Below are 27913 nucleotides of genomic sequence, written 5' to 3'. Positions count from 1 at the left end.
GATATGAGGAGGCTCAGTGTGGTCACTTGAGTCTCCTGAAGTCACTCAGACAGGATGTGGCAGAGCTAAGGTCTGAGCCCTGTCTCTACACCCACTGCTCTTCCCACTCACCAGACACCTCTCCAGAGACAGTCACGGGCATACGAAGGGACAGAGTGGAGGCGGGGGCAGAACCTGCTCTGCATCAAAGGGCCTCTCATGAGCCACCCAGCCCAGCCTCCCATGGGCAGTGAAGTAACAGCTAATGTTTATTAACCTATTAGTGCCAGGCACTGTCCTAAGTACTTCACACCTGTTCATTCATTCATTCTACCAATTCATTCATTCATTCTACCAATTCATTCATTCGTTCTACCAACAGTTCTTGAGCGTCTTTTCTAGGCTTAGTGCTGAGAACTCAGTGGTGAATACAGAGGGCCCAGCTCCTGTCCTCACGGGATGACAGTCCTGCCCGTAGCCTCCTCAGTGCAGTCATCAGAACACCTGCCCCAGGCCAGAGAGCAGGGGAAGTGGGAAAGGGGCAAGAAGAGAGGAAGCTCTTTCCCACTAGAAAACTAGGGAATTCCCTGGCAGTCCAGTAGTTAGGACTCCGTGCTTTCATCGCCGAGGGCCTGGGTTCAATCCCTGGTTGAACTAAGATCCTGCAAGCCGCGCGATGCGGCCAAACAACAAAACTAAACTAACCTCTCCCAATGGGTCTTAGAATTGTAGTCATTTATTGAGTACCTACTGTATACTACCCCTCATACTCGGGTCACATTTCTCTTTTTTTTTTTTGGCCTGTGCTGAGTGGCTTGCAGGCCCAGGCCCCCGGCAGTGGAAGTGCAGAGTCCTAACCACTGGACCACCAGGGAATTCCTGGGTCACATCTCTTAATCTTCCCCCTACTGATAGATGAGGAAACTGAGGCTCAGGAAAGTCAAGGGGCTTGCCCACGGGCACACGGAAGAGCTGGGTCTGCAACCGGTCTGCTGGGGCAGAGCCCTTGGTTCCCCACCAAGTGGTTCTCTGAGACTAGGCTACTCTCACCCCTACAGCCCTGCTCCATGGCACCTTCTGCTCTCAAGGGTAACCTTCCTCCGCTCAGTGCTGCGCCCTCCTCCTCGGACAGCTCCCCAGCCCCCAAGTCTTCAGACTGCCATCTGTCTGTCCTCACACCCTCCCACTATGGCCCAGCCCCCTACCTCAGTTGGGCCTGGGGGAGCCAGGGAGCAGCTGGTCACTACCTTCCACGTAATTAGCCCTCAGAGACCATGCCTGGAGCTGTTAGAGAGGCCCAGGACTGTCTCAATGGGCTAGTCTGGCCAGCCCTGAACCTGTCAGGAGGCAGCGGCTGGGGCTTGGCCTGTCTCCATGGCAACCCCATCCCCTCATCCCAGTGATTACTGACCCGTCCACAGCTGGGGGGCTCCTCAGGCCCCTTCTGGGCAGACCTATCCCACTATACCTCTGAGCTGGCAGCTCCATTAGAACAACAGGTCTGGTAGAGGTCTAATTAGCATATATCTACATTAATTTGCATAACTCCTGGGCCTAGCAGCCCAGGGTGATATCAAGGTCAGTCTAAAATCAAAGGGTCCCTCTAATCTCATGGGGTGCCTAGCTCCTCATCGACCATCTGGTCCAAACTCACAGGCGCCAGACTAGGAGGTGGTGTGGGCAGTGCAGAGAAGGGCCTTCAGGCCAGTGACTCTCTGTGACTCAGTCTCCTACTCTGTAGAATGGGCACAAGGTGCCTACTTCACAGCGGTGTTGAGAAGATCAACACCAGGACTTCCCTGGTGGTCCGGTGGTTAAGACTCTGAGCTCCCAATGCAGGGGGCCCGGGTTCCATCCCTGGTCAGGGAACTAGATCCTATATGCCGCAACTAAAAGATCCTGCATGCCGCAACGAAGACCTGGCGCAGCCAAATAAATAAATAAATTTTTTTTTTTAAAAAATGATCACGGGGTCTTCTAGATTCATTCCCAAGTCCAGGCCTCACCCCACTCCTCCAACCCCCAATCTCCACTCCTGGAGCGCTCTGCTTCCTGCCTGTGGGGCAGGCCCTTCTTACAGGCCCATAAAAGCCTGCAGGAACCTGCTCTCCCCCAGGAGGCTCCTCCAACCAGGCCCTCCCTCAACCTTAATTTCTGGGTCCTGGCTGGAAGTGGATTAGAAGCTGCAGGCTACCAGCTTTGGCCTTTCATCAACAACGCTGGGCTTTGACCTGGTTGGTGCACAGCTGAGAAGCAGGGGAACAGAGGGCATCTGGCCTCACCCTGGCCCCCAGCACCACCCACTCCAGCGCACCCTTTGGAAAACCATGTGAGGCAGTTTAGGGCATGCTCTGGAGTCACACTGCTTGGGTTTATCTTCCAAATGAGCCTCAGTGCCTCCATCTGTAAAATGGGGATAACAAGCCACACTTCTTGGAGTCATGAAAATTAAATGAGATTATGTATGTCAAGTGCCTGACATAGTAAGCACTCCATAAATGTTAACTGTTATTATTAAAATAATGACAGTAATAAGAAAGAAACCTGAGACCACCTTGAGGGTCAAAGAAGGGTTTACAGAGGAGGTGATATTTAAATTTGGCCTTGAACTGACTATAAAAAAAAAAAACCAACAACACTGCAAACACTCTGGATGTCCATCAGAAGGACACACAGTAAATTATGGCATCTCCCTGTGATGAAACCAATACAGCCATTACAATGGTGAGGAAAGAGGGCCAACCTGCGTGGTGTGAAAAGGCTACAGGGCCACTTGAGATGTATGATCTTATTTTTGTGTAGAAGAAAGAAAAAGAGGCTTCCCTGGTGGCGCAGTGGTTGAGAGTCCGCCTGCTGATGCAGGGGACACGGGTTCGTGCCCCGGTCCGGGAGGATCCCACATGCCGCGGAGCGGCTGGGCCGTGAGCCATGGCCGCTGCGCCTGCGCGTCCGGAGCCTGTGCTCCGCAACGGGAGAGGCCACAACAGTGAGAGGCCCACGTATCACAAAAAAAAAAAAGAAAGAAAAAGAATCATCAAACTGATAACTCTGGAGAGTGAAATTGAAAGGGGTCTTTGAGAGTCAACTAGAGATATTTCTGTAAGGTTGTTACATTGATGAGTAATACTTTTATAAGAAAACAAAATAAAGAAGAAATTACTAGGGGATGAATGAGCATGGGCAAAACCCCTGAGGTGTGGGCGGGGTGACCAACTGTCCTGGTTGGCCTGGGGCAGTGGAGTTTCTTGAGGTGCAGCACTTGAGTGGATAAACCCCAAAGTCCCAGGCAAACTGGGACAAGCTGGTCACCCCAGATGTGGAAGGGTATGGACCACTTATGGGCCTGGGGACAGCTCTGGATGGATGAAATGAGGGGTGGCAGGGTGGGAACACTGGGCTGGGCCTCAGACCTAGAGCTTTATCCTGCTGGCCCCAGGAGCCAGGGAAGGTTTGAGCAGAGGGACATGGAAGCTGGATGCTTCAAAGCACGGGGCTCTCTGGCTGGGGAGGAGGCTGGAGGTGGGCGATCAGGTGGAGACGCAGAGGCCTTCCTTGGATGGCTGAGGGCAGGGCCCAGAATCCCTCTCCATGCTCGCGGTCCCACTCTCCTAGAAATCCCACCTTCTTAGAGATGCCCTCTCTACCTCTGCCCCTGTCCCCGTGTCCAAACTGTTGGCACAGCCCCAGTGCCAATCCTCCAACAGGCTCCGGAGCGGGCAGTGAAGGCCTGGGAGGAGGGCGCCCTCCAGAGAGAAGCACTTCAGACAGGGTGGAGGGGAAGACAACCCAGATGGAGAAAACCCACCAAAAACCAGGCTCTCCCAGGAGATGCCAGCTGCAGACAAATGGACATTTGGATAAATATAAAGGTGATTAACCAGATCTCCCCATTAAGTATAATGAATGACACCACATAATTAAGTCAAAAACTCATGGCAGAAAGCACCTTAATGGAGCAGGCACTTAGGCAGGGAGAATTCATTAAGGAGGTGTGGAGAATTTCAGGAGTGGCTATGAGGATGGAGGCAGATGGCAAAGACCAGAAGGTTGACAAAAACAATCGGGAGTTAACATCTGTCCAGAATGGGACTGAGAACAGAGCCCAGGAGTTATCAGCTCAGGCTCTGGAGTCAGGCAGACCTGGGATGGAGTCCCAGCTCTCACTTACAAGCTGTGGGACCTGGGAAAGTCATTTCTTGGAGCCTCAGTTTCCTTACCTGCAAAATGGGAATACTACTATTACTAATACCCACTTCCTGGGGTTGTGAGGATTCAGTGAGGTAATGTGAGTAAAGGACTTTGCATATAGTAAGTGCTCAGTAAATTATCATTAATTGGACAAGTCACTTTCCCTATTGGGATCTTAATTTCTCACTGACAAAAAGAGGATAATGTCCTATCTTCTTCCCAGAGAAACTGGAGGATGAAGTAAGATCACAACCGTGAAAGCAATTGCTTTACTATAATATGCTTTTTAAACTGTGAAGTGCTCTACCCACATCTGTCATTATTAGGATAATTATTAAGTCCTTGGTTTCATCCCAAGGCCAGATTCTTGCTGTTTCTTCCCAAAGAAGCTATACAGTGTAGTGGTTAAAAGTGTGGCCCAGAAGCCAGACTGTCTGGGTTTGAACTTGACCTTTAACGCTTACTAGCTGTGTGACCATCAGCAAGTCACTTAACCTCTCTGTGCTTTAATGTCTCCATCTGTAAAATGAGGATGATGATAATAGTACCTACCTCATGGGGGTGTCGTGAGGCCTAAATGACGGAAGATGTGTAAAGCATTCAGAACATTTCCTGGCCGACGGCTATAGGTAAAGCCAGGTTAACTGCGATGATTGTTACCCATCGTGTAGACTCCGGGCCTGAGTCCCTCACAGGTTCAGAGGACTCCTGTTCTGAAGGAGACGAGACCACAGTCGTCCTGGTATGCAGGCCCCTTTGGGGCCAGGTATTACTCCATGCCCCCCCCAAACCCCCACCTCACTCCATCCAGTCCAGCAGCTGCCTGGCCCAGCCTGGCCCCTTGCTCCACCCTTGCTCTTCTCACTCACCCACCGAGTATTCGTGGACTGGCTCTGCGCCAGGCCTGCACTGGCTGCACAGACGACCAACTCCAAGTGTCTGTGTAGTGAGAGCAGAGAAGACAGCCAGGCCTCCACTCTGGGCACCTGCCCTGTACACGTGGCTTCATGTCCATTTCACTGACTCCTTTCACTCTTGAGAAGTGTCATTTTACACATGTGGAAACTGTGGAGCAGGGAGTAAAGTCACAGACCCCAGGTCACAGAGCAGGATTCAGACACACAGCTGTGGGCTCCAGAGCCTGCACACCGCCCCACGTTTCCCTATTAGCTCCTCTGGTCCATGCACAGCATCGCTGCCACCGTGGCCTGACCACCTCCACCCCGCCACCACTGCTGAAACCGGTGCCCTCTCAAAGGATCCGTGACAGCCACGGAGAATGCTGAGATGTGTTCTGTTCGAGCCCATCATTTGGGGACCTCCCTGGCGAGGCAGTGGTTAAGAATCCGCCTGCCAATGCAGCGGACACGGGTTCGAGCCCTGGTCCACGAAGATCTCACATGTCGCGGAGCAGCTAAGCCCGTGTGCCACAACTTCTGAGCCCGCGCCTACAGCCCGTGCCCCGCAAAAAGAGAAGCTACCGAAGCCCGTGCACCACAACCAAGAGTAGCCCCTGCTTGCCACAACTAGAGAAAGCCCACATGTAGCAATGAAGACCCAACGCAGCCAAAAATAAGTAAATAAATTTATAAAAAAACAAAAAAGCCCATCATTTGCGAGCAGTGTGAAGTCCAACAAGTCTAAACCTCCTAAGCCTCGGTTTCCTCGTCTATAAACAGGAAAGAATTAAATCTACCTTTCGGAGTTGACATTAAAGGATGTAAAGCAGGGTACCTGGCACAGAAGGCGCACCCAACAGATGCCATTCTTTGGTCCCTCTGGGTCCAATCCTTCCGCCCACCCCCATCCCCACTTTTATAGATGGTGTTCTGAAGTTTTCTCATTCCTTCAGTGAAGGTTTCTTTCATTCTTTCTGGAGGCCTTTCTTCTAATAAGACAAGGCCTTCCTGCAGCCATTCTGCTATCACCTCAAGCAGGGCGGCCTGCCTGCCTTCACAGCACCCCTGCAAACCTTCAGTGTTAAGTGTGCTATTCGCTGGGTCCCAGGGCTTCCTCAAAAAAGCTCCCTTGAAGCTGACCTGGCGCTCCCTCTGAGCCAGCCTGGCTAAGCCAGTCTTTTTTTTTTTTTCTTTTGCGGTACGCGGGCCTCTCGCTGTTGTGGCCTCTCCCGTTGCGGAGCACAGGCTCCGGACGCGCAGACTCAGCGGCCATGGCTCACGGGCCCAGCCGCTCTGCGGCATGTGGGATCTTCCCGGACCGGGGCACGAAGCCGTGTCCCCTGCATCGGCAGGCGGACTCTCAACCACTGCGCCACCAGGGAAGCCCTGAGCCAGCCTTTGAGAGCGGTCAGCCCTTGCCTGTAGCAGAGGCGCTCTGACAAACACCGGACAAGATGCCTCTGTACAAAAACCTCCTGACTTTCCGTGCCTCCTCCCGACTCTGCCTTCTCCTTCCTGGACTCTGGTGTGAGTCTATGACATCCTGTCTGACTCAGAAAATGATGATGCTGAGACCTTGAGCAAATCATTTGACCTTTCAGGGCCTCAGTTTTCTCATCTGTAAAATGGGACTTGTAACCCCTACCCTTCTTGCCTCCCAGGTTGAGGGGTGGATTCAGTGGGATAACTGACACCTGGGAACCATCAAGCTCCCCCCCTTGCTGGGGAGACCTCCAGGGCTCGCACTTTCTGTTCCAACTGGGTCAAGAGAAGCAGTGCAGTAAAGCCCAGGCTCTTCCTTCCCACCTGAGCACCCCCAACAGCAGAATTGACCTCCACGGAGTCTGGTGCAAGAGAGGAATCTCCTGGAAGTCTGTTTTATCTTAAAAGAATATGCACCTAATATTCTGCTCTGACATAGAGCCTTCTCCTTCGATCATTTCCCACCAGATCAGGATAGAATGGATGCTCTGCAAAGATGCAGATCTTTATCCTGTGGCTCAGCCTCCTCCTGCCCCCAACCAGGCAGGTACAGGAACCGCAATCTAAGGAGCCAGCCAGACCGGGTGCAAATCCTGCCTCCACACTTACCCACAGGCCACACAGCTAGTAAGCCATTCAGCATGGCTGAGGCTGTTTCCTCATCTGAAATGGAGATAACTGATCCCAGGGCCCACGTCTGTGGGTCAGACCAGGGTAAGGCTGAGGGGAATGAGTGAAGAGAAAGGGTCCAAACCTGAGGTCAGGGACATGGAAGCTGAGTCACTGTAGGAAGGGTCTTGAGAAGATTGGGCTCTTTAGGCCATTATGAGACCTTTTCATTCTCCTTTCATTTGCTCAACCATTACATCGTTACTGAATGTCAGTCCCAATACTAGACATTGGAGATACAGTGGTGAACAAAAGCAAAAATAGACACAGCCGCTGACTCAACCAAACACTCAACTAAATGGGAGCAGAAGGGAACGTCCTCAGCCTGGTAAAAGGCATCTATGAAAACCCCCACAGCTAATACCATACTTAATGGTGAGAAACTGAACGTGTTTCTCCAAAGATCAGGGATGAGACAACGATGTCGACTCTCCTCACTTCTATTCAACATTGTATTGGAGGTTCTAGCCAGGACAATTAGGCAAGAAAAAGAAAGCAAAGGCATCTGGATTGCAAAGAAAGAAGTAAAACTATCTCTATTTCCAGATGGCATGATCTTTTTTTTTTTTTAATTGAATGAAAGATTCTTTAAATTCTATAGTGCTTTACAATTTTCAAAAGTTTTACCATAATGGAAAAGAATATGAAGAAGAATATGTAAATATATGTATAACTGAATCACTTTGCTGTACACCAGAAACTAACACAACATTGTAAATCAATTATACTTCAATTTTTAAAAAAGTTTCACACAACTAATTTCATATAATAACCCTTTTTTTCCCCATCCCTATATTGCCCCTCCCCCTTCCCTCTCCCTACTCTAACCACTAGTTTGTTCTCTGTATCTGTGAGGCAGATGACATGATGTTGTATATAGAAAGCCCTAAAGAATCCACAAAAAACTTAGAGCTACTAAATCAGATCAGCAAAATTGCAACATCCAAGATCAACATACAAAAATCAGTTGTTTTTCTTTCTTAAAAATTTTTAAAATTTAATTCAATTTATTATTTGTTTATTTATTTTTGGCCATGCCATGCGGCATGTGGGAGCTCAGTTCCCCAACCAGGGATAGAACCCACACCCCCTGCAGTGGAAGCACAGTCTTAACCACAGACTGCCAGGGAAGTCCCTCAGTTGTTTTTCTATACACTAGCAATGAACAACCCAAACTTAAATTAAGAAAATTCCCTTTACAATAGTATTGAAAAGAATAAAGTAAACTTAACCAAGGAGGTGCAAGACTCATACACTAAAAACTACAAAATATTACTGAAAGAAATTAAAGAGCTAAATAAATGAGAAGAATCCAGTGTTCATAGACTGGAAGACTTAATGTTGTTAAGACTGGCAATACTTCCAAATTGATCTACAGATTCGATGCAATCTCTATCAAAATTCCAAGTACTATTTTGGCAGAAATGGATAAGCTGGTCCTAAAATTCGTATGGAAATGCAAGGGACCCAGAAGAGCCAAAATAATCTTGAAAAAGAACAAAGTTGAAGGACTTACACTTGTTGATTTCAAAACTTACCAACACACTACAGTAATCAAGACAGCGTGGTAGTGAGATAAGGTTAGACATATAGACCAATGGAATAGAATCGCGAGTCTGAAAATAAACCCATATATTTACGATAAACTGATTTCCAACAAGGGTGCCAAGACTATTGAATAGAGAAAGCATACTGTTTTCAACAAACGGTGCTGGGACAAATAGATATCCATATGCAAAAGAATGAAGTTGGACTCCTACCTCGCACCATATATAAAAACTACTCAAAATGAATCACAGACCTAAATGTAAGAGCTAAAACTATAAAACTCTTAGAAGAAACCACAGGTATCAATCTGAGTGACCTTAGAAAAGGCAACAGTTCTTAGATATAACACCAAAGCACAAGCAGCCATAGGAAAACTAGATAAATTGGACATCATCAAGATAAAAAACTTTTGAACATCAAAGCACATTATCAAGAAAGTGAAAAATCAACCCACAGAATAGGAGAAAATATTGGTAAATCATAGATGTGATAAGGGTCTAGAATCCAGAATATACGGAGAACTCTTACCAATCAACAATAAAACGATAAATAACCCAATAAAAAATGGGCAAAGGATTTGAACAGAAATTTTCCCAAAGAAGATACACAACTGGCCAATAAGCACATGAAAAGATGCTCAACATCATTAGTCATTAATGAAATGCAAATCAAAACCACAATGAGATGCTACTTTACACCCACTGGGACAGCTATAATAAAAAATACAGATAATAGTAAGTGTTGGTGTGGTGAGGATGTAGACAAACTGGAACCCTCATATATTGCTAGTGGGAATGTAAAATGGTGCAGCCACTATGGAAAACAGTTTGACAGCTCCTCATAAAATTATATAGTTATCACATGGCCCAGCTATTCCATGCCAAGGCATATACCTGAAAATTAAAACAAGGTTCACACAAAACTTGTATAGGAATCTTCACGGCAGCATTATTCATAGCAGCCAAAAAGTGGAAACCCAAATATTCATCAAATGATTAATGGATAAACAAAATGTGATACGTCCATTCAATGGAATATTATTAAGCCACAGAAAGGAATGAAGTACTGACCCATGCCACAACATGCACGAACCTTAAAAACATTATGCTACGTGAAAGAAGACAGTCACAAAGGACCATGTATTGTATGATCCTATTATACCAAGTATCCAGAGTAGGCAAATCCAGAGAGACAGAAAGTAGATTAGTGGTAGGCAGCCAGGGGCCAGAGGGAGGGGGGGATGAGTTTGAGGTTTCTTTTTTGGGGCAATGAAAAATGTTCTGGAGTTAGCTAGTGGCCATGGCTGCAGAACTCTGTGAACATATTAAGAACCATTGAATTGTTAAAATGGTGAATTTTATGGTATGTGAGTTTTATCTCAATAAAAAAAGGAGAAAAAAAACCTCCAGACACTTTTGCCCTCCTTGTCCTTATGGAGGTTCCATTCAGTGGCGGGTAGTGGGAGAGGGAACCCCAGGGAACCCCCCCCCCACCTCCCCACACCACACACACACACGTGTGCACAGAGACAAACTGAAATTACTTTTGTGCTAAGTGCTCTCAAGAATGACAGCTATGGGCTTCCCTGGTGGCGCAGTGGTTGAGAGTCCGCCTGCCGATGCAGGGGACACGGGTTCGTGCCCCGGTCCGGGAAGATCCCACATGCCCCAGAGCAACTAAGCCTGTGCGCCACAACTACTGAGCCTACGCTCTAGAGCCCACGTGCCGCAGCTACCGAAGCCCGCGCGCCTAGAGCCCGTGCTCCGCAACAACAGAAGCCACCGCAGTGAGAAGCCGGCGCACTGCAACGAAGAGTAGCCCCCGCTCACCGCAACTAGAGAAAGCCGGTGTGCAGCAACAAAGACCCAATGCGGCCAAAAATGAATAAATTAAAAAAAAAAAAAGAATGACAGCTATAATGGAAGTAGTTGAGGAAGACTTCCGGGAGGAAGTGATCTGAAGGAAGAGAGATTAGCAACAAGAGGAAGGGAGGGAAGAAGTTTCAGGCAGAGGGAAGTGCAAGGATCCTGTATGGGAGGGAGCTCGGCAAGTAGAAGGGTCCAAGACCCCTGTGTCTAGAGTAGCGGGGAATGAGAGGGCGCAGGGCACCAGAGAGAAGGGCTGGGAGGCCCACTGTGGCTGGGGAGGGGCCCCAAGCCCTCTGAGTGCTCTGGGTCAAGATTCATGGGGCGGGGGCGGGGGCGGGGAGGAATATGCACCTACTGCAGGGGTCAAGTGCTCCCAGTCAACATCTGGAATGAGTTGGGAGGTCATTTCTCCCGACTGAATCACTCCTCATGTGACCTGATGGAAGGAGGAAAAAATCCAATTCCTTGACTTATTTAGTGGCACCTCTTGTACTGATGCTCCCAGGGAGGAAATACTGATGAAAACCAGCCTCACTGCTATGGCAACAGCAACCACTTCTCACTTTCCGACCCGATTAAAGGCCAGGTGGGAAGTCTGCCTAGCAGCAGTGCTAGGCGACAGAAGCCCCTCCCAGGGGCTTCAGGATCCCCTCCCATCACCGTCCAGGCTTTGCTCGGGTCCCAGCTTCTCCTTCCAATGGAGAATCACAGCAGCTGCCAACACCTGAGCAACGCTTCCCAGCTCAGGGCGTGACTTATGCCACCACCCTGTAATGTGGAATCGTTAGCCCCACTGGACAGATGCAGACACCGAGGCTCAGAGAGGTGAAGGGTGCTTCCAGCATCCTTCCCTCTGTGCTGCCTTTACTCCCCCATATGGTAAAGGTCTGTTTATCTGTGCAGGTCTCCTGCTCTGATTCATCTGTGGCATGAAGGAATAAGTGAGTGGAGTGAGTATCACCCCCCCACTCTCCTGTCACCCTCTTCCTTCCTTGGTGATCTACAAGTTCCGGGGGACCCCACCCCGCAGTGTTCTGTTCTGGCCAGGGGAGAGGGTCATGTGGGGCCTGTGAGAGCCAGGGCGGTAAGGAGAGATGGCAGGAGAGGGCCTGCATGGGAGGGGGTACCCCTCCACCCCCCTGCCAGGGGACAGGGCTGAAGTGTTTCCCTTCAAAATGCCTGGCTCGGAACTTCAACACGAGCATTAATATCGATGGCTAATATTTTGGGTGCACTTACTGTGCACCAGGCTTTGTGGCAAGTGCTTTGCGCGCGCCCTCTCATTTGAGTGAGGGATGGGTTATCACCCCTGCTCCATGGAGGGCAGTGCAGCCTGAGATCTGAGCTGGAGAGGCGGCAGAGCCGTGGCAAACCTGGTGGTTCTGGAGCCAAAGCCTGGCTCTTAACCAGATACCTGCAGCCCCGAGGAGACCATCTCGTCCTCACCTCCCCATCCCCCATCCCAGGGGCTGGCTGGGAAGATGAAAAAGAAGGGCAAAGGAGCTGAGGAGTGAGAGCAGCCTCCTGCAATCGTCTCCTGGCCCCAGGCCAGAAGGCTGCTGGTGGGCCTGTTGCAGAAGAGGTGCGCTGTCTGTGTAGCAGCAAGAGTGGAGGGAGGGCCCCTCCGGAGGACTAGGTCCTGCCTGATCTTCAGGCCTGGTTTACAGGAGGAAGGAACGGGAACGCATAGTTCTCAAGTGCCTACTATGTGCATATGCTGAGCATCGCCCTTTACAGGTGGCATTTCACTTTACCCCCAGAATGACACTAAGAGAGACTAACAGCTAACGCTTATGATACGTCAAGCATCTCGGATGCTCACCATGCTTCGATTCATTTAATCCTCACAGAAACATGACAGCTACAGACACTCTGCACATGGGAAAACTGAACCATGAAGAAGAAAAGTATCTTGCCCAAGGTCACACGGCTGGTAAAGCTTTGATCCAGGTCCTCTGGCCCTAGAGTCTATGAGTAACACACTTTGTATCCTGCTAGGGGAGTGTCGTCCCCATTGTCCACAGCGGGAGAGTGAGGCCCTTTCTTGAGGTCACCAGGGGTCGGAGTGGGGTTTGAGCTCCGTCTCCTGGGAATGTCTGTGGCATTTTGACTTCGTGGCACCCTGCCCCTGCTCCCCACCAACTCCTGCCCAGAAACACTGAGACCACAGGAATGGTTCTAGCTGTAGCTGCTGGCCCATGGCTGCCCAGAACTGAGCAAAGAGCAGCCCCCCTCCACCCACCTGGAAAGCTTATTTTTGTTCACGGTTTCTTTGTCTGGAATCACACATCCAACCGCCATCCTTCCCAGAAATGGCGCCAGCCTGCTTCCTGGAACAGTCCACGAAGGGCCCCGATGCCAGGCTCCCTGACTTTCTTTGGGGCGGCAAGGGAAGGAGACAGGGATTAAACCCCTCGGGCCTTACCGCCTCCCTGGGCCTCTGTGGACCCATCCATACAAAAGGTTGGCACGATGTCTCTGGGGACCTTCAGGCTCCTGCATTCCAGGATTCTCTGCCAGGAGCTTCCCACTCAGCAAACAGTCATAACTGTGCGCCTTACAGACGCACCACCTCCCAGAGCCTCAATGCCATTCCCATTGGCTGTAATTACAGCAGCTCCCATCTCCTACGTGTTGACTGAGTGCCAGGTGCTGTGCCAAGTGACTTTCGTGGATTCTCTCACTGAATTTGCTGGACAGCCCTAAGAGGCAGGGCCAGTGACCTCCACTTTACAGATGAAGAAGCTCGGCTCAGGGAGGCTGAGCACCTTGCCTGCGTGCACACTCCCTGGGAGCAGCAGAAGCAGGACATCTCACCGTTGCCTCATGCAGCTGGGAGGGGGAGAGCCGATCGCGTATGTCAAGGATTTGGCCACGGGCCTTGATAAACCACGTCCCCACACCCTCCATCCTGCCCCATCAGGCCTGGGCGCCCACCAGCCCAGCCTGTCACAGCTGACAAGCATGGTGTGATTCCCAGACAGCCTCTCACTTCAGTGGAGGATCCCTGTGTCCCTGGCAACCTATCATGAGAATGACAGCTAGTGGCAGCTTGGGGACAGCAGCCCACTCAGATGGCTCATGGGGCTGCTGACCGGCAGACAGACAGTGCCAGGCTGGAGCAGCTGGCATCGCCGGAGGCAGGTGAGGCACCTGGGAGCTTCTCATGGCACCCACCCCCAAGTCCAGACCCTTCGCTAACATTTGGGGGCCTTCAGGACTGAGGCAAGAGTACCAACAGCGCACCATGTGTCCAAATATTTAAGTTACAAATCAAGCTAACTCTTAAATAAAATATGTTATATCTTCCCACCCAGACATAATGGTCTGGAAGGCCAGCCTGTGCGCTGAAATTTCTCAGACTCCCGACTTCCATGCCAGAAGACAGCAGTGCCTTCTGGGTTCCTTCTGTGCAGGGGCCTCATACACAGGTCTGGACACCCTGGGACACACATGTAGGCAACATCCACACCTGTCCCTCCCCCAGGCAGCTGGCCTTTGTCTATCCCGGGGGCTCGGGGGGCGCACACACCAGCTGCACAGGCTCCCTCTGGAGATGCCCTGGCAGGTCCTGAAAGTGGGCTTGGAGCTGACCTAACAGGGGACCCTGGGGTCTGTCATGAGCAAACTGGTAAACCCTCACTTGGAGACACGTTCCGAAGAAAGAGTCTCGGACCACACAGGTGCCTGGACTCCGGGCGGCCCAGGGGGAGGGAGAGAGCTTAGGATTGAGCACAGGAAATCCAGGCAGACACCAGCTCTGCCATGTGCGTGCTGTGACTTGTGGCCCGTGAATCCCCCTCCTGGGTCCCATTTGCTCATCTGTAAAACAGGGACGACAGTTCCTGCCTGGTGGGGCCGTAGTCAGGAGTAAATGCAGTAAGTCCATGAAAAGGTTCCTGCCTTGCTTTCAGACTGTTCAACTCCACTGAAGACTGTCTCTAAGAAACCCTCCCTTTAACACTGGACTCCTTTACCGTCTGCTTTTCCGTATGTCCCTGGCCACACCGCAACATGAACACTGACAGCATCTGAGCCCACACTGGCCGGGTGCCTCCCACACCACAGAATCCCCGGCACCTAGCACAGGGCCAGACACAGAGTAAGCAGAAGCTCTGTGATTATTCACCCGGCCTTTCCACCTGCTTATGGGGTTCACCCAAGCATCGCCATCACTGAGGGCCTTCTGAGGGCCAGACTCACCACCAGGCTCTGAGGACCAGATGGCTCAGGCACCTCTCCAGGCCACACGGAGCTCGCAGTCTAGAGAGAGCGATTTGACGTGGAAATGAGAACAGGTGACAACAGAGGGATGCCTGCCGTAATGCAGGCAGGAGGGGCAAGGTGTTCCCAGAGGCCAGAGGAAGACGGGTGCAGGAGCCCCAAAGAGGAAATGATGGGTGAGCTGGCCTTAAGGAGATTAAGAGCGGAGGGGACTTCCAGAGACAGGAACAGCAGGTGCAAAGGCACAGAGGTGTGAGGTACAGCTGGTGTGCTCACCTCAACGTGGCCAGAGCTCAGTCTCTTAGGAAGTGGTGAGTGTCAGGGTTGGCGGGGCCGCCAGGGCCACCTGGTGTCCCACTAGCTAGCCCAGTAATTCTCAATGTGTGACTAGCAGCATTAGCAGCACCTTGGAACTTGTTAGAAATGCAAATTCTCAGGCCCCACCTCAGACCTACTAAATCGGAAACTCGGGGCAGGATGCAGAAATCTGTATCTGAACGAGCTCTCTAGGTGTCTGTGATGCACGCTAGTTTGAGAACCACTGGACTTCCTCTTGAAGGCAACAAGGAGCCATGTTATAAAGCGGCCCACATCTGAAAGTTGGCCTCACGTGAGCCCTCACCTCCAGCGGGACAGCTGTGTGTGGCAGAATAATCTATCTTCACCTGTGAGGGAGGGGGCCACTGGGAAGTCAGTGCCCTGGTGGGCACAGGGCCCGTTACCAGGGTGACCACCTGTCACTGGGAGAAAGGGGGCAGCGCCCTACAGAGAGTCAAAGGCTTCCTCCCCTCGGGTGGGACAGGGTAAGGGAAGAGGGGAGCCTGCGGTGTCAGGGATCCACCCCCATCCCCAGGTGGGAGCACCACGGCCCTAGGCTCCTCTTCTGACTGAATCTAGCCCACCATCCCCTTCTCTGTCCATCTGGGCCCCAGGTGGCAATTTTCTCCCCTCCCCATCACGAAGCCACACCCTCCTGTCACAGCCTAAGGGCTGTGGGGCTGCCTCCTTGGTTACAGCCTGGGCTCCTTTATCCACGGTGAGCCTCTCTCAAGAGGCCCCACACCCTCATCTGCTAGGCCTTCACTTTCCTTGCCAAGGCTGGCTCTAGGGGCCGTGACCCAGATCAGTAGCAGGGCTCTCCCACTCTCTCTTTAGCTGTTGGCACACAGTGAGAAAAAGAGGAACCAGAGGATTCAACACGTTACCTTCGACCAGGAGACGGACACAGGGGGTGCGTCAAATAGCTTTACAAGGTGCAACTTGATGTTCAAGAGAGAGCAAACTGCACCCTCAAGCCTAGTCAAGTACAAAGCATGAGAAGGGAGGGTTCTCGAGCCCGAAAGCCCTGGGTGTGAGTCTGCACCAACCCTGTGTTATCTTGGGCAGGCTTTGTTACTTCCCGAGCCTCAGTTTCCTCACCTGTATATTGGAGATAATATTAATATCTACCCACTAGGGTCTCTGCAAGATTAAGTAAGAAAATGCATCTGAAGTGAGAAACATAGCACCTGGCACCTCACTGCATCTTACCTTCCTGCTCCTCAGAGAGGGGGAGGAACGCCTGTTCCCGGGTGACCTCTCTCTGCTGGTGGGACACCTGGTGGGGAAGAGCAGTGGCTCTGGGGTTAGACACAATCCATAAACATCCACTGCTGGTACCATTATGATTACTATTAATCATGGGCAATGAATGGAGCCCGGCCTGGTAAATTGCTTCCTCCAGGTCATTTACATTTCCTATTGTCATTGTAGCCTTCATTCAACGCAATCTGATACAGGGATGTTTTCTAGAAAGCAGAAGCCATGTTGTGCTTCTTAGTTATCCTGCAGTGCCTGGCCCCTGGCCCTGGCAGGGAGCACCCAAGCAGCTCAGCGTGGAAGGGACTTGGAAATCACCCACTCTAACTTAGTATGCAAGGCAGAAAGCTCTCCTCCCTGGCTTTATCAAGTGCTTGGATGCCTCCAGGGATGAAGTCCTTATTCTCTGCTGAAGATGGACTAGTGCCTGGGACTCCAGGGAGGCTGAGCCCTGCTAGGTGAGCAGGAGCTGAATGGGCAGCCGCAGGAGTTGGGGCGATGGGAACTCCTAGGGCCACCCCTACACCCTAGCAGCCCTCCTTCCTCTCCCGCTGAGGGTTGATAATAGGAATGGTTCTAATTATGCTCTAATTGCTTGCTTCCAGGCAGTTTCTCTGGAGCCAAGGAGTTCAGAGTTCATGAATAAATGAAGAGGGAGGAAGCGGGAGGGGATGTTTATTGATCCACAAATCTCCACGTGCCAATGTCTGCCCCACAAATGCTTGGGCGTGCAGCTGCGTGCAATTTTGCATACATACATACGTACAAACACACAGATATACACACCACAGTCCCCCAGACGCCTCTCTCCAAAGGACTGGTGGGGGGTAAAAGGAAGGTAACAAGAAGTGTCCTAAACTGGTTTTGGGTCCCAGTCTCAACTCTGCCACTGACTTGCATTGTGGTCTTGGGAAAATCCTAGTTTTCCCAGCTGTAGAGTACGGAGGTGAAGTGATGTCTGATACCCTCCTCCCAGAAAACCCAGCCTTTAGGATTTCAATGGGGTATCATCCAGTTAGACAGAACCCTGGGCAGTGCCAGGTGGGCACTGTCACCCTCAGATTGCCCTTTCACCTGGATGCCTCATTCCCTAAGAACTGGCCAAGCAGCTGGGGGCTTCAGGGAAGTGGCAGGAGGAACACACACATCTCCATCCTGGTGGGACACTTAGTAAAGATGAGTAGAGGCTCTGGACTCGGGGCTGTGGGGGCCCTGGGCAAGGCACTTGAACTTCTTGAACTTCAGTTGCTTTGTCTGTTAAACGGGAATGAGAGACTCTGTGTTATGAAGGTTCACCCAGGGCATATAGAGGCCTCAGTCGAGCGCCTGGCACACAGTGAGCATCTGGTAAGTGGTAGTTGTTATTGCTAATACTGTCAACACCCTGCAAGGTATAGACTGGTGCCTCATAACAGAGGAAGAAACTAAGGCACAGAACGGCCAAGCAACTTGCCCCAGGTCATGCATTAAGTGGCAGGATTTTAACCCAAGCCCATCTGACGCTGAAACTTCTGTGTTCCAGTCTTGTTTCTCCACTTTGTCTGATCCATCTGGTCCCCAAGAACTGGCACACAGTAGGTATCCATACTATGCTGAATGACAGAGAAATGTCGAAAAGAAAAAAAGCATAAAAATACGCTCTGTTTCCAGTGACCAAGGTGGGGGTAGACAGATGAGAGAACTAGACCAAGACTCCCTCCAAGATCAAATCGAAGCGTTGGGTCTGGGCGGACCGCAGGCCTCCCTGCCTCATGGCTGGGGCTAGTCCAGGTGGGGATCAAGGGGGTCCTTGGTATGTGCTTGAGGAAGTAAATCTTTTCACTCTTTATGATTTGCACTAAGAAGCCAAAGCTAGCAATCCTGGCTTTTGGCATCAGCCAGAACCTGCTATGTCACTGCCTTGCTGTGTGACGCTGGGCAATCAACTGCAGCTCTCTGAGCCTCAGAGCCCTCATCTAGGAAATGGGGATAACAGTGGTCCAGCCCTGGGGCTGCTGGGAGGGTGATAAGGGATGACACATGTGAGGTCATACGCTAGAGGTTAAGAGTAGGGCCTGGAGTCCGGCTGCCTGGGTTGGTATCCCACCTCCTCCACTGCCTGACGTAACCGCTCGCAGCCTCAGATTCTGCTTCTGCAAAACGGGGATCATAACAGTCTACCACAAAAGGGTGCAGTGAGGGTGAATGAGCTGCCACAGGTAGAGTGGTTGCGACGTTGGCAGTGCTTTGAAATGCTCAGTAAATCTTCTTTATTGGACATTGCACATATGGGGAAACCGAGCCCCTGAGCGGGCAAGGACTTGTCCAAAGTCACAGAGCCAGTTCAGGGCACAGCCAGTCCTCTGTGGGAGCTGGCTGTCTGCAGGGCCCCTTGTCCAGACCACGGCTTGAATGGGTAACCACAGACCTTTCACAGCACCTGGGCTATCCTGCTCCAGCCTTGAGGACTCTGGGGGACCGAACCCCCCCCCTTCCTGTCCTTCCCGGTGCCTCTGAGGCTGGCTCAAACCAGTGGGGTATGTCAGAGGGCAGGGAGGGCTGACCTGCCTTCCTGGCCCACCTGGCCGGCCCCTCCACACCAGGACTGGCTGCAGAGGCCTCAGAAACAAGCCAGGAGTCCAGGACCAGAACACCATTTGTCAGCCCTGCATGGTAGTGGCAGGCTCATCTCCATGGCAACAGTGCAGTGTGAAGGCATCCTAGCATCATTAGGGAGAGAGAGCTCTGAGTAGTATAAACAGAGGCTGCAGTAGATTACATGCCTATTATGAGCAGTCTCAGGCTCTGAGCACTGGTAATTATGCCTAATTGTGCATTTAATTCTGTAATTGAAAACCCACATCTCTGGTTCAGGCTGGGGCTGCAGAACCTACCCCCCAACCTCAAAAGAAAGAGGCATAGGAGCCACCCCTACCCTAATAATCCCAGGGCTGCCTCTCCTTCTAGGGCAAGGGGTAGCCAGAGTGGGCACGGAAGTAAAGCACCTACAGACTCCCATTTCCCCCACTTCCTGTGCCAGGAGCTCTGCCACGCTCTGTGATTTGGGGTAGGGGGGACCATGCTTAAGGCAAAGGGACATCGTAAAAGCACAAAAATGCTCACAATTTTCATTATTCATAATAGAAACCATTTTGCACTATTGCCACTGTCCTCTCAGGACCCAGAATCAGCCTCTGGTGGTTCCAAGGAACTTGGATCATCACTAGATCCATTACACATCCAAGTCATCCAACCTACATATAAATTCTTAATCACTGCCAGAGACAGGGAACTCACCACCTGATTGTCAGTCCACCACTGCAGAGCCTCTGTAGATAGTTTGAAGACCGCTGATGGAGTTCAACACTCTCTCCTCCATCCCCTGGTTTCACAGACTGGAGAAAATGAGACCCAGAGAGGGGCAGGGCCAGCTCAAAGTTGCACAGGAAGTGAGTACCAGAACCCTGGGATTCTGACTTGCAGCTCAGGGTATATTTTGTACCCTAAAGTCACTCAGCACCAAGAATCGTGCCCAGCACTTTGTAGGTGCTTCATAAATACTTGCTGAATGCAACTCAGGATAGGGTTAGTTGATGGCAAAGCTTACTCTCTTACCCAACAATATTTTGCCTTTCTAGGGGTCAGGAAGTTCCCCTGTAGTGGCTCAGGGGTTAATGATGGGCTAGAACCTCCTGCTCTGAACCTCTGGGGTCTGAGACTTGATCTTACAACCAAATATGCCATGTAGGCATTTGGGATGGGGATAGTACCGACACTCATTCAAACAGACAGAGGAAAGAACAGGTCACCTGAGTCCCTGACAGCCTGACACCCAGGTGTCAAGCCTCAGGCACGCCATTGGAAGCAGGAGTCTCCTCCTCTCCCCAGAGCCTGATACTCCCATCTGTCATCGCTGCCTGCAGCAACGTGGGATGATGTGGCTGCGGCTCCGATCTCCACCTGGGAAAGGGCGGAATTCACTGATAAGTCAGAGCTGGAGGAGTCCTTTGAGATGGTGAGTCCAACCATCTCCCTTTACAGAGGGGGACACAGAGAGCCAAGATTCCTCTCTGATTCCCTCTGAATGAGCACTGGACTCTGTGCCCAGAGCTCTCCCTGCCTTATCTCAGGTCACCCTTACTATAGTCCCATGAGGATGTGCAATTATTATTCCCATTTTACAGAAGAGAAGATAGAGGGACAGTAAGGCCGAGGCCACAGAGGTTTAGCAGAACCTCTGCTTCAACTTGGGCCTTCAACTGGTTGAAAAAAAGGACATGTCCATTTCCCATCCCACAATATTCATGTTCATAGAACCTGCTGTCTCACTTCCAGGGCATTGAAGAGTGTGAACCCTTTGTGAACTCCTACTCAGTATATCTTACCTACGGGAAGGACAATTCTCTGAGGACGATTACTAGTATCCTGATTTAGAGAAATGCAGGTGGAAGCTCAGAGAGGTTAAGTGTCTTGCCCAAGGTCACTCAGCTATAAAGAAGCAGAGATGGAACTCAAACCCCAGCCTGACTGCACAGCTCAAGCTCTTCCCAGTTGAACTCCCTGCCTCTGGATGTACCAGCTGCTCTGAAAGGCAGGGGCCAGGAGGCCAGAGTATCCCATTAAAACCTGCAACCACAGTAACTGCTCTTCCAAAACCCTGGTACTTGCTGGCAGGAGCACATGTCCCAGAGAGGCGTGCTTTGCTGCCTGAGTCTCTCCCTCAGTCTCCGAATCACCATCCCTCTCCCTCTCCAGGACCAGCAGGGAGACCAAGAGCATTGGGACTGGCGTTCCCCAGACCAAAGCCAGCTCCATCTGCTGTGGCCAGGAGTTAGCTTTTAAAAACACATCTCTGGTCTCATCTTGCTCTCCTATCACCTACTCCTCCCTGAAACTAGATGAGAAAAGAGACTTCAACCATTAGAACTGACCATCTCCACTTGGTCTAGATTTTGCAATTGTTCTCAAACCCTTTCCCTGTGATCATTTATGTGAAGCCTAGACTGTATCTTTTGTTTCCTTGGTAACAAGTCACTTCATTCTTCTGACCTCAGTATGCCCATCAGTAAATGGGTATAAAGACCATCCCTATCTCATAGAGTTGTTATGAGGGCTGATAACTCTTCAATACAGGTTAATTTCTTTCCCATATAACTTGTTCTTAACCTGCATCACAGTTCCCTTAAACCGAACACAGGGCTTGGGGTGAGGAGAAATGGGGACGGGGGATGGGGTTAGCATTTGAATAAGCAGCTCAGAAGGTCTGGCATCTAGTAACAACCCTTTATGGATGAAGAAAGATTTAGATCTCTCCATCGGTTTCCACATCCAGCATTGCCACAATCCTACGGGGGAGCAATAAGGCATGCAAGGTAGAAGCTGTGGAGTCCTGATGTGTGAGTGCTCATTCTGTCCCTACTATTTATGTGGCCATGGATAAGCCAGATAGTAACAAGGGACAAGGTATATAGAGCACTTAAGCACAGTGCCTGGTTCATAGCAGACACCAAATACAAGGAAGTTGTTATTATTTCCCACAGAACTATTCATTTTCCATATAAAGAAACTAAGACTTGAAGAGTTTATGGGTATGAGTCCGGTCACTAAAATCTCTAATCCAGGCAGAGATGGGGGCTGAAGTGACTTATCCAAACTGCAAGGCAAGTAACAGCCAGCCGCAGGGAGCACTGCCTGGGCCAGTGCTGTCTGGGCACCATCTCAGGGAACCCTCCCAAAATACCACGGGGTAGGAGCTGTTGTCCTGACTACTTTACAGGAAAGAGGCAGAGGCTCAGAGAAGGTAAGGGACTTTCTGGAAATCACAAAGCAAGGCAGCAATGTCTGCCTGATCCCAGAGGTCCTTCACCCCTCTGTGCCAGATGTCAGAGCAGCTGCCATTTATGGGGCACTTATGTCAAAATCCCCCAGCAACCACCCCTGCAAAGGAGCAGAACCAGGGCCATCCACTGCACCTCCCCCCCGGGTGGGGGAGGGCCCTGCTCCATTCCACCTTGCCCACCTCATAAGGGTTTTGAGGGCAGTTTGGCCTCAGTCTGTCCATCTGCAAAAGGGACTTGATCACCCCAGCCTCTACCCTGTCAAAGAGGTATAAAGAACAAAGAGGGTCAGTGGCCCGGACGATTTCGTGCTCTGACTCTGAAGCCCGGCCCAAGGACCTGAAGCACCCAGAGCAGAGCCAGCCCCTCCCCAGGAAGCCATGAGCTTGCAGATGCGGCTGCTTCTGAACGCAGGCCCCTGCAGAGCCTAGCTCCCTCCGGTCTTCACGTCTTCACCATCCGCTGCTAATAACGACATCAATCAGGCTGACCACGTTTCACACCATTACTCGCAGCTCAGCAGGAAGCAACATATTTCCCCCCTTACCCACCATCTTCCAGAAAGCAAAGAGCTTTCCAGAGGGGAAAAGAATGAAACCGATATGTTTTCTGAGTACCTACTGTGTGCATGGCAGCTGCCTAAGCCCTTTTTCTAACTCTGAGAGGTAAGGAAGACTCTTTTTCTTTGACAGGGAACGACACTGGGGTCCAGAGGAGCGAATGCATGTGTCCAAGGTCACACACAGCCGGGACAAGTACAATCGTGGCAGTGATGTATTACTGGCCACTCACTGGCTCATGGTGCCAGGCACGTGCGTGATCCTATTGAAACAGTATCATTTTCGTTTTCAGATAAGGAGACTGAGGCCTGAAGCAGTGAAGAGACCTGTCTGAGGTCACGGGCTGCTTAAACGTGAGGAGCAGAGTGACATAGGGCGGAGAGGGTGGCTCTCTGCTCCGGCAAAAGAGCGCATGAATCTTGGTGCTGTCACTGACCAGCTTAGAGACCTCTCTGAGCCTCAGTTTCCTCATCAGAAAAAGGGGCTCATAAAAACATCTATCCCATTTTGTAGGATAAAAATAAGAAGGATAAAAACCGTAAAACAGCTAACGGTTATCGATCGCTGAACACGCACCAGGCAACTTTGCCAAGCACTTGACATATGTAAGCTCGCTGGGTTTAATGAGGTTATGCATATAAACTGCTCAGCACAGAACTCCAGAAAGGGGACTCATCATGGTGACGATGAAGAAGTCTCCCTGGTTCATCCTCTTACTGGAAGAATAGAGTAGCCTGTAAGCTTTCAGGAAGGAGGTGGACCAGGAAGGAAGGGCAGGGTCTGGACAGGGGAGGGAAAAGAGAAACACATAAAAATTAGGGTGTGAATAGCATTAGTAATGTTAAGATGATATGCCAAGTAGGGAGAAAGCAAGGCACCCAAGACGTTCTACAGAGTGGAACTAGACTGAGACACACGGAAACCTCCAGGCCAGTCCAGACATCCTCCCAGGGTCCCAGATGGGCAGAACTGGCAGGACCCTAGAGACACAGACCAATGGTTCTTCCCATTTTACAGATGGGGAAAAACCAAGGCTTGCAGTAGGGAAAAGAGTTGTCCAAGTTCACAGGATGTCAGTGGCAGAGGCAGGCTTGAATCCAGGCCTCCTGACTCTTAGCTCCATGCCCAACTACCTGCTGCTTCCCACAAAGGAAGAGTGCAGGAGGGCATTTGGATATGTCTGGGTCACAATTCCAGGGAAGCATACCAGGGTACACATCATTAAGATAATCAAAATCAAAAACTATAGTTTATTGAATGCTCACCCTGTGCCTGGCACAGTGCTAAGCTCATCTGCATTAAGCTACATGCATTTCATCCTCACAACAACCCTAAGACTTGGGAACTGTTTCTATCATCTCTATTTAACAGATGACAAAACTGTGGCTCAGAGAGGCTAAGCAACTTGCTTAAGATCACACAGCTAGGAAGTGACAGAGCCGGGGCTCAAACCCACGTCTGTCCTGTCAAACCCCAGAGCCTTGTCTCCTTTACTTGTCCACCTGAACGGTCCAGCCCCCACCTGCTTCTCCCACCCTCCAGTGCACCCTCACATCCTACTCCCTCACCCAAAGCAGGTCTACCCCAACTACAGAACAGTGTTCAGAACTGGCCTGTTATCTTGTAATCATCAAGCCCCACACAAGAAAGAAAAACGACATAGTTCCTCTTCTAAAGTTTTCAGCTGAGAAACATTTAACAGTCTCTTCCTTCTCTGCGCCTGTCCACCGGATGAGAAAACAGGCTCCCTTCTCCCTGGAATGATGTCAGGCTGGTGAATTCCAGCAGCCGGGAGCACATTACCAAAGCTGCCAGGCAGCGAAGGCTCCTGGGGGTTAGCGACAGCTGAAGGGACCCACTCTGCAATCGGACCAGACAGAGCAACAGACTCAAGAGACCAATTTTCAAGTCCCTCCTCAGAGCACCTCCCCAAGTTATGTCATGTAACCCTCACAAGCTGCCCAAAGGCACCCAGCCAGGATGTAGAAGGATCAGAATCCCACCCAGGTCTTGTCTAATTCCAGAGCCCCTTGTGCTGGTGAGCCCTCTAAGTGGAAGCGTGGCTTTAGCTGAGCTGGGGAGAGCTATGGAGGCAGGTAAGTGAGAGGCAGGGACACTGTCTCGCCACCTTCATCTCTCTAGAGTAGGAAGCACCTCCCAAGGGACCCCTGAGTCACCAGAGCCAGAACTACTTTTACAGTTAAGAAGGTAACAGAGGACGCTGGTCAGCTGTCTGGCTTCACAGCCTGGCCCCTAACTGTAGAACTTTGGGCAAGCTACTTCATAGGGTCGTTAGGATTAAATGAGTTAATTCATGGAAAAGTGCTTACAGAGTACCTAGCACCTAGTAAATGCTCCCCAAAGCTAACCACTGTTATTATCATCAACAGAGAATGACCGTGGGCCAAACTGTTAATAGTGCTTACCTTTGGGGTATGGGACTGGGCATAGAAGGAAACGTCTTTAACTTCTGCTCTGTTTGGTTATTTATTGATTTAATCGTTTTATAATATGTGTGTGTTACTTTTCTAATTAAAAAAAAAGTCCTAGTTTAAAATTTTAAAATTAACACAGAAAAAAAAATTCCTCAGAAAATTTCAGCACTTCTTGGCATTTTATGTTCCTCAAAGGAGATAAAGAGGAACTGGGAGCCTGGAGTTGCCAAATAACTGATTCACTCATTTATTTTACAAATATTAATGGAGTGCCAGGCACTGTTCCAGCTGCCGGGGATTTAGGGGGAACAAGGAAGATAATCTCTGCCCTTCTGGAGTTTCCATTCTACCTGATCTTAATTAATCCCCTGTGCCACACTCAAGGACGAGGAATTCACCGAGAGGCCGACCAAGATGGCCCAGCCCGGGGAAGTCACTTGCCCTGCAGCCCACAGCTGGGAGCAGGGCTACAATCTTCAGGGCCCAGCTGTTTCAACCGCTGCCCAAGAGGGCAGGTCTGTGGATGCAAGTTTGGGGCTGGGATCCACAAGAGGAGAGAAAAAAGATGAACGAGGAGGTCTGTATAGCCACACTCAAAGCTTCATTCTGCATTACTGTACACACCTGTGGTGGAGGACGGGCAATGGATGCAGGCGAACGTGGAGACCCAGACCACGGAGTCAGGCAGTAGTGAGGCTCAGGTTCCCCCAACTCAGCCTCAGACCTGAGTTCCGTCCATGGAGGTCCCCATGCACCTCTGCCCCCAAAGTCCCCAGTTGTTGGGCCTCAGCTCTAGGGTAGGCAGGAGATCCTGGCCTCTCCTTAAACACCTTCCCAAATTCACCTGCCAGAGTCTGAATTGAAGGGCAGAGCTGGTCCCCTTCGGCCCCCAAATTCACTCCACTGGCCTCCCTGACACAAGAACCTGAGTTCCCTGGGCTGGGATTAGGTATAGTGTCCCCAGATGCTCCCCTCCTCCCCAGGGCACCCAAGTATCCCACCCCTATCAGTGCCAGCCCAGGCAGGGGAGCCTGCCTCCCCCCACCCCCACTCTGGTGGCAATGGTGACTGACAGAATGCCTGTGGCCTCAGCCAAAGCAGGGAGGGCGATCCCCACCTGGTTGGTCAGACTGGCCCAGGACCTGGTAGCTCCTTGTGACCCTCTCCAGGGAGGGGCTCTCCATTCCCAGGCCTGCCCAGTCAGGAGGATAGAGGGAGGCAGGAAGAGCACAAAGGAGTGAACGGTTCCTGGAGTCTATGATCCCGACACACACAAATGAACATGGACCAGAAATGGTCAGAGATCTAGAGACATACCAAGGAGAAACCAGGAGAGAGACACACACAGGAGCAGAGACTTTGTGAGAAACACTGAGGCGGAGACCAGAGGCTGAGACCCACGCAAACGAGTGATCTAGAGGAAAACACACGGCAGTGACCTCAACGGATCCACACACCAGCCTCGGAAACACCCCCAAACCCCGGCGAGCCACAGTCCCACAGCGCATCTCCCCAACAGAAGGCCGCTCGTACAGTGCGGGCGAGACGCGCCGAGCCCCAGGCGCGGAGCGGGCCGGGGGGACTCGCGCACAGGACGCACTCGGGGACTGGGGAGCGCCGGGCGAGAAGCGCACACAAAGAGACAGCCGGGCCAGCCCGAGCAGGCTCCGCCCGTCCGCTTCGTGACTCCAGACCACCCCCCAACCCGGGCGCTCGCCCCAGACCCACACACAGAGACACACACCCCACCCGCACGCCCCGGGACCCCGCCCCGCCGCACCCCACCCGGCCCGGCCGCCCGGGCGCGCGGCGCTCACCAGCTGCAGGCAGCAGAAGGCGACCAGCGTGCAGCGCCCGCTGCACTTGCCCATGGCTCTGGGGGCCGCGCGCGCCGTTCGCCGCGGCGCCCCTCTAGCTCGGCGGCCGCCGCCTCCTCCGCGCCGCGCGGGCTCCGCGTCCTCCCAGCTGGGCGCCCCGGGCGGCGGGGCCGGGCGCCTAGGGCCGGGACCGGGAGCGCCGGGTCCTCAGGGCTGCGGCCGGCCGCTCGCGCTCGGAGTCCATGGTCAGTCCGCCCGCGCGCCGGCTCTGCCGCGCCTCCTTTGTCTGGCCGGCCGGCCGCCAGGCGCGCCTCCCGCCCCGGGGCGGCTGGCGGGGAGCGCGGAGCGGGGAGCGCAGGCACCGAGAGCGGCGCAGCGCAGAGCAGCACTGCCCAGCAGGGGCAGCCGCCCGGGCGCTCGGCGGCCGCGGCTTCCCGGCCCCACCACGTGGCTCCGCCGCCGAGAGGTAGGGAAGGAGGGAAAGACGGGAGGGAAGAGGAGGGGAGGAGAGGGGTGGGGCGGGGCGGCAGAGCAAGCGGAGGGAGGGGAGAAGGGGGAGGGAAGCGCAGAGCAGAGGCGAGAGGCAGGAGTGAAGTGGGAAGAGTGCAGGCTTGGGGACTGATGGCCCTGGGTCAAACGCAGCTTCACTGCTCACTCGCTGTGTGACCTTGGGCAAATCACGTCACCTCTCTGGGCCTCCGTTTTCCTAACAAAATAGGAATAATAATGACTGCTTCAGTGTTGCCACAAAGATGAAATGCAGTTAGGTGAATAAAAGCACTTAGCTCTGTGCCTGGCCTCCCGAGGGTGCTGGAGCATTCCTCTGTCCACCTTGTCTCTAGGGCCCGGC

General features: G+C 51.8%; 1 protein-coding gene across 1 annotated transcript in view; it reads right to left on the bottom strand.

Annotated features, from left to right (window-relative positions):
* The window catches only part of NKAIN1 (sodium/potassium transporting ATPase interacting 1), a 43988-nt gene extending 16459 nt beyond the window's left edge, over positions 1–27529 (bottom strand). The window contains exon 1 of the mRNA XM_022575041.2: positions 27064–27529. Coding sequence (XP_022430749.1) covers positions 27064–27117 — 54 coding nt within the window. The 5' untranslated portion in view covers positions 27118–27529. The remainder of the gene's footprint in view (positions 1–27063) is intronic.
* Positions 27530–27913: the final 384 nt, after the last annotated feature.

This window comes from Delphinapterus leucas, chromosome 1 (genome assembly GCF_059928025.1).
Source record: "Delphinapterus leucas isolate spDelLeu-1000000601 "Yukka" chromosome 1, BTC_Dleu_Yukka2, whole genome shotgun sequence".
NCBI lineage: Eukaryota > Metazoa > Chordata > Mammalia > Artiodactyla > Monodontidae > Delphinapterus > Delphinapterus leucas.
Note: the sequence above shows the minus strand (reverse complement) of the source record. Positions and strands in the feature narration are given on the sequence as shown.